At 43.2% G+C, this 12,263-nt stretch overlaps 1 protein-coding gene across 1 annotated transcript; it reads right to left on the bottom strand.

Moving 5' to 3' along the window:
* Nucleotides 1–8,438: 8,438 nt before the first annotated feature.
* LOC124654738 (angio-associated migratory cell protein-like) lies at nt 8,439–12,034 on the bottom strand. The gene is made up of 11 exons (XM_047193735.1): nt 11,785–12,034; nt 11,629–11,676; nt 11,235–11,279; nt 10,939–11,058; nt 10,489–10,634; nt 10,204–10,351; nt 9,699–9,782; nt 9,496–9,611; nt 9,054–9,112; nt 8,863–8,977; nt 8,439–8,773 (listed from the first exon to the last, which is right to left on the bottom strand). The coding sequence occupies exons 1-11, from the start codon at nt 12,032–12,034 to the stop codon at nt 8,546–8,548; spliced, it is 1,359 nt and encodes a 452-aa protein (XP_047049691.1). The 3' UTR covers nt 8,439–8,545.
* Between the last annotated feature and the right edge of the window lie 229 nt (nt 12,035–12,263).

The following is a 12,263-nucleotide window of genomic DNA, read 5'->3' as shown; positions in this document are numbered from 1 at the left end:
CGCCATGGCCGGCCAGTTCTCCGGCTAACCGTCGATGGAGACCACCCCGGCGTCTACCAAGTGGCTCGTTGGAAGCGTCTGGCCGCGTAGAGCATCCTAGAGGAGTCTAGCATCGAGGGAAGCCAAGTTGAGGAAGAATTCCGCCGTTCCCTTTCTCTCGGGTTCGCCGGGAAAGCATCAATCGCCGTCGCCTCCGGCGGTCATCGTCGTCACCGACCACACCAGCAAGTTCACGGTGAGCTTGCGCATCGATAGAATCTACTTTCGCTTCCTGGAACCCTCTGTAGCCTAGATTTGCATCTTCGCCGGAGAACACCGCCGCAGGGCATGGTCGCCGGCGTAGCTCCGGTGATCCCCTGACAAAACCAACACCACCACTGTATTCAGTAGCTTGAGGGGAGCCGGAAACACCTAGTAGCCCGTCCTGGGGGGCTATAAAACGGCGGCGCCGTCCTCAGTAGACCGCCGACGGTTAAACGCCGGTGAGATCAAACCCGTGGTCAAGGTTGACCGGACCTTGCCGCGTGGCTGCTGAGGTGGACACGCAGGTCCCACCAGTCAGTCTTTGCGGGTATAAATGAATCGGTATATTTAGTATTCCTCTTTGATTTCAAATTCCAGTAAATTGCTGAGACTTTGCAAAATTCTAGAAAATTCATATCAACTCAGAAACTTATGAATAATATATCAAAATGTTCACAAAAATAAACTCTATTCAAATAAAATATAAAACAAAAATGTGTGTCAAAATAAAAATTCATTTATTTTTGACTTCTTTAATTATGCCTTTTCATTTATTTGAAATGCAAATTGAATTAAATAAATAATTAAGTTCCAAACTTAAATTTTAACTATTCAGTAACTAAGTAAAATGTTAAGATTAATTTTATTTACCATATTTGCATTAATTTAATTATTAGTGGTAATTCATAAACCCTAATTTGCAAATTACTATTTTTATTTTCTTTAAATAGTAATAACTCAAGAAAATATAAAAGCCAATATCATTTTGATAGCTCAACAATTAGTTACTTAAACATTCTTAAGTTAACAAGTTAAATACTTTAAAACCTAACAATAATTAGGAAACCCTGAATTCTAATTAAACCCTAACTAGTAATTGTTTTAATTCTTAAACCCTCTAAAAATTAATAGCATGTTAAAATTATTAATAACTCTATTTCAAGTACTTAATCACATTAGTTCTAGTACCACTTTAAGAATTGGAACATAATTTAGAAACCTTAGTTTTATTCTAAGTTAGAAACTGGATTCCATTATTTTATGTTTTCATCCTAAATAGTTGCAATCCTAAAACCCTAGGGGTTTAGCTCATGTAATCATATAAGTTTCATCTATACCTATAGAACCCTAGTAAGAAACAAATGAATACATGCTTATGATCCACTAGCATAAACCAAGTCACATGAGATTATCATTTCATGTTCCTATTCTTAATTAAAACCTATATGATTAGCTAGTATCACCTAGGTATAAACCCTAACTTGCTAATTGGATTAGTACCATTAATCACCACTCCTATATACCATACCATTAGGATCAATCTCAACCATCAAAACCTAGTAGAACTATAATGATGAACCCTAGTATCAACCTTGTGTAGTAATTCACATTACATACTCCTATCCAACTAAACCCTATTAAAGAAATGATAAACCATTTAGTTTAGAAGAAATTAGAGATCACTTAATGAAGCAGTTGTGAAACCATAGTAAACCTTAATAGCTAATTTATAGAACCATCTTAACCATCATCCTTTGATGTGATGCTTATAAGAAACCATAGCAATAAACCTACCAATACTTGCTATATAGAAACCCATTCTAAGTTAAGAACAACCTAGTTCCTATCAGTGAAATTAACTGAACCCAATAGTAAACCCTAGAAAGCCATAGCTCCTATATATAGTAGTTCATATTCTTATTTAACCTGTTCTTCAAAAGTTATTCTTTTGAAGTACAAATGTCAATCAAACCATAGAAGCCATAGTTCTTATTTGAAATGCTTCTTATTTCTTAAACCACATGCTCTTCAAAAGTTATTCTTTTGAAGTATAATATAAGTAATCATCAACCATGTCCTGTAGAACTTAAAATTGACAACTGTTCTTCACATATTATTCCACTACTATTCTTTATGTGTATGATTGTTATGATGTCTTATATCACTTGATTATGATGCTAATATAACCAAACCCTAATAAGAACCTTGTTTGAGAACCACCCTAAAAGTGCAACCAATCCTAAAGAAATCTTTACAACTCATACATCCTAAATCATCGAGGTTAGGTTACGCTCGGGACGATTGCATCTCATATTATGCATTATAGCATCTTTGCCAGTTCTTTAAACATTGTCCTTACCGGACGATGATGGTATTTCAGAATTTGGAGTTCCCACGTATCGAAGCTTTTGCCTGCATAATCTTGCAGTCAAGAAAGGCAAGTTCATCGCTTGCTCATGTCATTTGATTATTTTTATCAAACTATATGCAAAGTACTATACTTATCACTCATGCATTGAAAAGCAAAGTATTATTTTACAATTATGAATATGACTATGTGGTGGGCAATGGAACCATGGTATGTGTTGATATGGTGGAGGTTCCATTGCACGGGTACTATTCATCTAGGACTAAGTACCAAGGCCGTCCAGTGATTCTAGCGCCGTACATATCGCGTTAACCATAAGATCTATAATGGCTCTGGGGAAGCCAGCCGTATCTTTTCCCTCCTGCACGCCAACGGACTGGTAGAGCTGCGGGGTGTTGGAGGCACTGCCGTAGGTTGGGATAGCCTTTTAAATCCCCATCAATTAGTGATGTTAGCTCTACGGTCTATGATGGATTGTCCGGAGTACACAGTGAGTAAAGCCGTATTATCGGGAGAAGTCTACTGGGGGTGTACGGTCGGACAAAAGGGTGGGTTTGCAGGGTCGCGGAGAAGGCGGTGTGGGCTTGGATCTTTATACCTGGCCTCACACCAAAGGAAGTATGAACGGGGGCAAGTCCTCGCGGATGGCAAAAAGGGTGGGATCTCTTGTGGGAAAAGTAACGCACCTCTGCAGAGTGTATCAAATTGTGGCTGCCACTCCCTGTTCCGGAAAGGGAACCGCGAACGCGGCAGGAAAGGAACTCCACGAAGTTCTGGTCAACCTGTGAAGACTGACGGGCATAGTTTTCAGAATAAAATAAACCTTTTGAAGAAATGTTTATGAAAACTTGCATTGGCCTATGACTTTCTCGGTCTATGGATGTAGCTAGTGCATGATACACCTATTTCCTAATATGAACTTGCTGAGTACGCTCGTACTCATTCCCTCCCATTTGAACCCCCTTCTTAGATGGAAGCACCGAAGGAGAAACTACCGTGGAACTCGAAGACAAAGGAGTCAACTGTAACAAGATGAAGAATCGAATCAAAGAAGTCAATGGAGTCAACTGCTGCATCAGCTATTATGGAAACTTAGACTAGTAATAGAAGGGAACCTTTCCCTAATCATAGCACCTAAGTAGTTAGTTTTCTATAGCAAGCCAAGTAGCTCTTAAACTTGAGTTAGCAACAAGATAGACTACGAGTCGTTCTTCTGGAGCTTTATTTGAAGTTTTACCTCACTGTAAAGTAGGAGGCTGTGTTGATCTTATGTAAACAGTTCATGTGTACTTCTATAGACATACCTTGGACTCGCATATGTTTCTGTTGTACCACTCTGAGAGATGTAATATGAGTGGAACGGTGTTTCACTTGTGTTATGTCAACGACTTGTGTACTACACCATGCAGTGGTACGCTGGGTCATCACAATATTCCTTCTCCATCAGGCTACCTACCCCTTGCACCAACAATGTCGCTGAGTATGAAGCAATACGCAAGGGAATGGAGTTGCTATTGGAAGCCGGGGCAGAAGCAGTGGAACTTTTTGGAGACTCCAAATTGGTGATTTCCCAACTCACGGAGGAATACAAATGTGAGAGCGAGTCGCTCTTCCCATTATGGATGCAATGCCGTGAGCTGATGGCACAATTTAGGTACATAAACTTCAACTGGATCTCGAGGTCGCAGAATACCGAGGCGAACGATCTCGCACAGATGGCGTCAGGCTACAAGGACGTAGCAGGTGGAGCCGATGTTCAGGTACAGTTCCTGGAACCAGATGACTGGAGAGACGATATCTTCAATTACTTGAAAGATTCGGCTCGGGGGCACCTAAACGGATAAGGTACAAAGCCATGAAGTATGTCCTTATTGGGGATGACATGTTCTACAAGACTTTGGAAGGGTTACTTCTCAGATGTCTGGGACCAGCCGAGTCAAATCGGCTCTTACACGAGGTACACGAAGGCGCCTGTGGAACTCACCAATCGGCTCATAAGATGAAATGGTTGATCAGGCGATCGGGGTTTTATTGGTCCACCATGCTTGAGGATTGTTTTAAGTACTATAAAGGGTGTCAAGCATGTCAGAAGTTTGGGAAAATTCAGATGGTACCCGCATCGGCAATGAACCCCATCATCAAGCCTTGGCCATTTCGAGGTTGGGGCATGGATATGATCGGCAAAATCAATCCTCCATCGAGCAAAGGCCATATGTGGGTTCTGGCCATTACAGATTATTTCACTAAATGGGTGGAGGCTGTCCCTATGAAGTCAGTGGCATCAAAAGATGTTATCAATTTCGTGAAAGAACATGCCATTCATAGATTCGGGATTCCCCAGACTATCACGACCGATGGAGGTTCGGTCTTCGTTTCTCACGAGTTTAGAAAGTTCTGCGAGGACATGGGAATTAAGTTGATCCGATCGTTTCCATACTATGCTCAAGCAAATGGGCAAGCTGAAGCGTCCAACAAGAGCCTTATCAAGCTGATTAAGAGGAAAATCGACGAGCACCCTAGACGTTGGCACGAGGTACTGTCAGAGGCTTTGTGGGCTTATCGCATGTCATGTCATGGATCGATAAAAACCTCGCCATACCATCTGGTCTATGGACAAGAAGCCGTATTGCCCTGGGAAATCACGGCTGGGTCGCGACGTATTACGTTTCAGAATGATTTAACAACTGAAGAATACGCAGCCCTGATGAGTGATAGCATTGAGGATTTAACGGAGCTTAGACTGTGGTCGCTTGAGAAAATTAAAGAGAACAAAGCCAAGGTAGCTCGCGCATATAATAAGAAGGTGAGACCAAAGGAGTTCCACGTTGGTGATCTGGTATGGGAAGTTGTATTACCATTGGGGACTAAGGATGCAGTGTATGGTAAATGGTCTCCAAATTGGCACGGGCCGTACAGGGTCGACCAAGTTTTAAAGGGTAACGCATACATGCTCGAGGAGCTGAGCGGTGTGAAGTTCCCAGTAGCTGTCAATGGTCAGCATCTCAAAGAATATTTCCCAAGTATGTGGGATGATGGACAGTGAAATATGGGGGCCGATGCATGAAATCGGCCAGTAAAAAAAAAATTCACAAGTATGTGAGATGATGGATAGTGAAATATGGGGGCCGATGCATGAAATCGGCCAGTAAAAAAAAATATATACAAAGCAATAGGACGCAAAGCACAGCCGATGCACAGACATCGACTTTAGACTAAAAAGCCGATGCGCAGCCATCGACTCTAGAGGTACAAACTGTTACATGGATAGGCTATATTGAAGGAATGCCTCGCAGGCACGGAGGGCGTCAGCACGGACACGATCCACCTTGGCGATCTCGGCCTCGTCACCTTCGTCCTCGCCCGTCACTAGCCGTTTGTTCAGGGCACGACCAACGTCTCGATCGGGGAGGAAAGCAAGGCTTTGAGACGCTGGAATTGACGTTGACCTACTTGGACAATCGGAAAATCAGACATGGAAGCGTTCTTCATTGATTAAAAGGGGGATTTTACAATAAGAGCCGATTGCTCACAAAAGGAGGATCTGCTGCCTAACGCACTACTACTAGCCCTATTCTAGTAGTCCCTAATCTAGGGGCCGTCGCTGCCCTCGTCGTCGCCGTCATCGCCGCCATCGGCGCTGCTGCCGGCGATGTCTTCGTCGCTGCTGCTGAAGCCCTCGGCAGGGGCTTCTTCTTCTTTGTCGTCGTCGTCGTCATCCGCCGACCTGGCGCGGAAGCGCTTCACCGGCGGGTATTCGTCGGAGGAGGTGTCGTCCTCCGCTTCATCCTCTCCGTCGGAGGAGAGGTCCTCGCCCCAGGAGAAGGCGTCGTCGTCGCTCTCTTCCTCCAACTCCCCGTCCACGAGGAACTGGAGGTTGTCCTCCCCGTCGGTCAAGGATTCGTCATCCTCTGACCCGACGGCGAAGTCCCAATCCACCTCGTCCCACCACTGTGGGGCGCGGGCCTCGTACGCCACTGTCGGGTCGTACTCCGGCATCGACTCGCTGGAGGAGGAGGATTGGAAGGAGAGACCCGAAGAGGCAGAGGAGGAGTCCATGGTTGCAGAGGAGGGTTTTTTCGATTGCTAATGCAGAGCAAGAGGATGAGGAGGCGAACTGCTCGGATGAGGTTAAATAAAGGGGATATAGTGGGAGATGATTCAATGCTTGGGCAGTTTTCGAGGATGCGGTGCCAAACCGTCAAATCGTGCAATACGGAGAAGTTGAGAAGGCAAGGCATCATGATGGAAGGGCACTGTAGCGGTTCTGCTCTGCAACGCGTAACCCGATGAAGGAAAACAGAGTGTTTTTGGAATTATTATTGCCAAAACCAGGGGGGCATGTGTTATCGCCGGATTTTAGCCAAGCAGAGATGGGCCGTAATTGAGATGGGCTTAGAGGATATGTACATAAAGTGTTTCTGAATCGGCCTCGTGCGAGAGTTTGGGCTAGATTGCCCGTGTATCTGTACATTATGATAGATCACGTTTCAGTTTAGAATTAAGAGATAGAGTTGGTTCGCATACAGCTAGGTTTATTCCAAAGATAGAAAGTCTACGGACTATAAATATGTACCTAGGGTTATTGAGAAAGGAGGACGATCACGTTCACAACAAACACAATCTAGGCGCATCGCCACCCCTTGTTTCGAGGGTTTCTTCCGGGTAAGCGTCATGATGCCTAGATCGCATCTTGCGATCTAGGCAGTACCAGTTTATTCGTTGTTTTGTGTTGCTCGTACTGAAGCCTTGTTGATGGCGAGCAATACTGTTATCATAGATGTTTTGGGGCTAACATTAATACTTTTCTGATATATTTGCTTAGTTATGCTACCCTTAAATATCTAGCTGCCTTTGCACCTCTCTTAGGTGTAAGGGAAACATCTTGTTTGGTCTTTATTTAGTGGATCCAATCTGTTATGGTTGTTCCTTGTTCTTCAAGGATTAGTTTGATATCCGTATGGTCAGGCCTTGCAAACGGGTTGAACGATCCAGTAGTGCGTAAGGTGTGGTTTGCCGATCCAAGAGGGGTTGTTCCGGGAATCGACTCTGTGTTGGTTTTTAGGCCTCGTCTAGGATTAGTTTTCTGTTATCTTTCGTATCTGCCAGGCTCAACTACGCGTAGGACGTTCCAATTATGCGGTGAGAGCACTAGACTGTCGTAGATTGATTCAACTTGGTATTGATTAAGCAGGAACCCCACGTTATCGTAGATCCAATGCGGACTATGGATCAATCGGCTCTTTGAGCTGATTCACAGCGTAACCTGAGAGCCGATCGAGGCTCGGATTTAATGTTTACGTGTCTGCCATGCAGGAAACTAATTGAAGCAATCCATCACCTTCCTGACCAGGTATAGGTCAGGTGGCACGCCCTCGCAACAGCCAGGACGTGTGCCGGAGTTTTGCGGGCCGTCGCCCGAGGGACCAGGGCCCACCAGCAGTTCTGTGAGCCTCCTGGCTCTTCGTGTTGCTCGTCGCTGCTCGCCGGTGGGTTTTGGCAGGCAACAACTGTATACTGCCCATGCTTAGTACAATTCCATGCAATAAAATCATCAAATCCTTGATTGTTCAAAGGAATTTCCAAAATACGATTAATATCAACCGGGTAAAAGATCTCTTGAAGTCACTCCTCGTCCCATGTACCTGTATCTAGTGTCAAACTGAGCTTGACTGTGATGGTGAGGTTCTTTGGTGGAACCAGTCCACCCAGGTTTAAGCCTAGACTTAGCATGAGTGTTTGCATTCACCTAGATTAATTTTAGGATTTAATTCATCTACGATTTACTTTCAGTGGTAGGTGACGTGCCCGTCAACAGCGAGACACTAATGGTGACTTCGTCAACCTCAAGATACCGGCTCGGTCCTTCGGAGGTGCTCATAGGGGTAGGGTGTGCTTTCGTTCGTAGGGGTGCGTGTACAAGCGTGTTTGTGAGCGTCTACGTTGTACGTGGCAGTGAAATACCAAGCCATTTCAAACATAACATTAAGTCCCTTAACTTATTTTTCTAAAAAAAGAAGTCCCTTATCTTACGCCTTTATTCAGCTTGCACAACTGACTACATCGCAAAGATAAGAGCCAAGCTCCTGACATCCCCATAATGACCGCAAGTACATTTCCTGACCATGAAAGCCAATGAAACCAATCTCGATATTTTTACTTGAACATGGATATGTCAAAGACGCGAGCAGACTTATCCGAGGAGACCGAGACAATGGAGTTGCCATCAGCGGAGACAGCCGGCGATCGCACGACATCACGGTGCCCGCTCAGCATGCAAGCCAGCTCCCCAGAGAGGCTGTCCCAGATGCGCACTATACCGTCCATGCATCCTGACGCTACATACCTCGACGAACCTATCCACGCCAGGCAAGTCACGCCATCCTGCTTGTCAAACACCACCAACAGCAATAAGTTCACAGCGACACAAAAATACAAGAGAACCATAAAGGACAACTGATTTCTACACCCACATCATGCTCGCAAATGGATCGGATTGCTTGGTGAGTGAGGTCCCGGATGATGAGAGTCCGATCAATGCTCCCCGTAGCCACCCGGTTGTACCGCACGGAACGAGGGTGAAGCTCGCTAGGTCAATAGGAAGGCCATATGTATTGTGCAACAGATTTATCATACAAACTCCCAACATCCCACGAAAAAGTACCTCGGTGAGATGCCAATGCACTCGACGGAATTAGTGTGGCCAACTAATGAACCGACAACCTGCAAAAACAACCAACAAAACTTGTTACACACAGTTCAGATCTTACCTTCAGAGTTAGATGCAAAGCCATGGCACATGCTTCTAAAAGTTTAAAACTACCAACAGAGTATGCGACTCTCCTAAGAAAACAAATCCTGCAGTATCTAAAAAACAAAAACTCTGGAAAAATCACTACAAGCAAAATAAGGTGATAAATAATAATAATAATTTTACATGATCTACAATGCAAAAAGAAGAAGTTAAGCTACAAACTGCATCAAATACTTTCCATTGTAAGCCAACTTGGATGAGAAGGATTCAAAGCTCATTCAGCATGTATCTGAGTGACTCATGAACATTTTTGTTAAAAAAAATATAGTGCAAAATCACGACATACACCCACCTTGCCTGAGTTTATACTCACGATGTGCACAGAACTATCCTGAGAGCCACTAACAATTGATTGGGAGTCCCATGTAATAGCTAAACATGTCAGTCCTTGAGTATGATAACCATGACCTGGATCGCGGTAAAACGGTCAGATAATAACATTCAGGTTAAGAGAGAACACAGAAAAACAACCATATGAATATATGGTGAATTTACCTCGAACAACATGTCTGCATTGTGCAGTTTTAAGGTCCCATATCCTCAGTGTTGCATCATCTGATCCGCTACAAATAAGCTTACCTTCAAAAGGAAACATGTGAATTAGCTAAAAAAGGGCATGCTACATCGGGGATCTGAACATCAAGTAAGCTGGTGAAAATGGATCTAAGATGTTAAACCATCATAGAGGCCATTCTGATATTTACAATTATTATGATCAACTTCTAGTTTCACTGAGATAAACTTCAAACACAAGTTAGTAGCAGAAATATTAAATACACCATAATCCGTAAGTTCCTCTGAAATCTGAACAAATATGAAGCTGCGTTGATAGCTAAAAACAGATTGTCACATAAGGCGAAAATTTTCATGCGAGACGTTCCAAAAAACAGGACCCAATAAAGTACAGGTTGGGGTGATATATTTTATACCATACCAAGGGGCAGCTTCATAACGTTAACATATATAAAATTAAATAGCATTAGAGAAAAACACTCAGTACCATCAGGTGTAAAATCACCACATGTCACCGTGTTACTGTGGCCAGCAAATGTATTCCCAAAGGAACTGAGGTCAGCATTCCACATCCATATGTTGAAGTCCTCTGATCCAGCAATTATAAAGTGAAGTCGCGGATGCCATTTAAGCCACTACACAACCAGAGGCATATAATTAATCATCAAGTACCTATATATACAGTTAAACAGCGGGGAACACAGATTTTGCAATTGAAACAGTTAGGGGGTATGTTCAGCTAAATGGATTAAAGTAATCAGCATCATCTCACCTCAAGGCCTGATTCAGAGCCCTCAAGGGTTCTCTGAAGTGTTCGTGTAGCTGTATTCCATACATTTATCTGTCCATCCATACTTCCACAAGCAACTAATTTCCCATCTGAACTGAAAGCCACAGTGCTGACAGTATCTTTATGTCCTGTATCAGCAACAGATATTATATAAGCTTCATAGACAATTCTAGGGATGCATCCGCAAATAAAGGTACAAAAACCGATGCAACATGAACATAAATATGAAGATTTTCCTAAAAAAACAAAGAAGAAGACTTGCTGCAATATATCAATAATACGTTTGGAGTTATAGCTAAAAGAAATAGAAACAGCACATTTAAGAACTAATAGTAAAAGTGATAAGCATAGGGAAAGACCCGAGAAACATTTACATACAACAGGTCAACTAAGGAGTTCCCATATTAGACTAAGAAAATGAGTCAACCATACCAGTCAGCTCTTGAACATTCTCTGCAGATCCAATGCTCCAGAGAAACCCTCTGTCATCTTTACCTCCAGAAACAACAAGTGATGCATCTACAGGACTGCAAGCAGCAGCAAATACCTCATCTGTACCCAACATATCAGTAGCGCAGCTATTAATATATGTGATTTTCAATGCAACGGTACGCTGGAAACGGATGATACAAGAGACGAAAAATATCATGGCGTATCAAACTTATAAGTGCAAACAATAAATCATAGTCACAAGACATTGTAAGCTAGTTCGTTCAAGGAGATCTTGCCTGCATGCCCATGAAATGCATATGCTGAGTGATCCTCAACCTCATCTGAAAAACCATAAATTAAAGGGCACTTGAATTACTAGCACATTATACGAACTTCAGATTGTCTAAAGTATACTGCATGTAAAATGAACAACCAGATAACGAATAGCATGGTGCCAAGGTTTATATAAAATGAAATAAAAAAAAAGGTACCCCTAGAAGCCTGAGCTCATTTACAAGAAAGTTCAGTTTAGAAGGCAATATTCAGTCATCACTAGTACAAGACAGTATCTTATCCCGTTAAGATCATCGCTCTCAAGTAAGAACGGACACAAACATAATAGTTAACCATGTAAGTAGTGCCAGTACAGCTATACTAAAACAGATGGCATATAACAACAAAGGCACATACCCATCATGTCTTCGTCCTGGTCATCATCATCGTCTTGGTCGGGGAGATCTGAGCAAGGAAAAAGTAAGCACGGAGCAAGCAGAAGAAGTGCAGAACTAAGGAGAGACTACTAGCTGTTTCTGTGTATGACATGGTACTATGATAGGTAGTATTGACCTTCCTCGTCCAGGGATATCTCATTGATGATGTCATGGTCGTCGATGAAGACCTCCTCCCCTACGGAGCCTTCTCCGACCGCCTCCGCTGGTGCCGCACGGATCATCGTTGTTGTGAGCACAACCGGTGGCGGACCCGGGGGCGGGGGCGGCGGGGTGGGCGCGGTGGCAAACCCTGCCTGGGGGGTCGCCCCATGTATTGAAGCGAGCACGAGGGACCGCTCGCTCACAGTCAGAGTAGGATTCCACATGGGCCGGCCCAATACATGCTAAAACCTTGTTTTCTCTTCATTTTTTTTGGCCCAGCAAACACAGTAGAATCTTTTTGACGTTAGGTAAGGTGTTCATTTTCTTTTCATTTTGTAGGAAATGTTCATGATTTTTATAAAGTTCACAGATTTTAAATATGTTCCTTATTTTTAAAAGGTTCAGATTTTAATATTTCATGATTAAATAATGTCTAGTTTTTTGAAAAATGTT

The sequence above is a fragment of the Lolium rigidum genome, chromosome 1, assembly GCF_022539505.1.
Source record: "Lolium rigidum isolate FL_2022 chromosome 1, APGP_CSIRO_Lrig_0.1, whole genome shotgun sequence".
Taxonomy (NCBI): Eukaryota; Viridiplantae; Streptophyta; class Magnoliopsida; order Poales; family Poaceae; genus Lolium; species Lolium rigidum.
The sequence above is the reverse complement of the archived record's forward strand: the minus strand, read 5'-3'. Positions and strand labels throughout refer to the sequence as shown.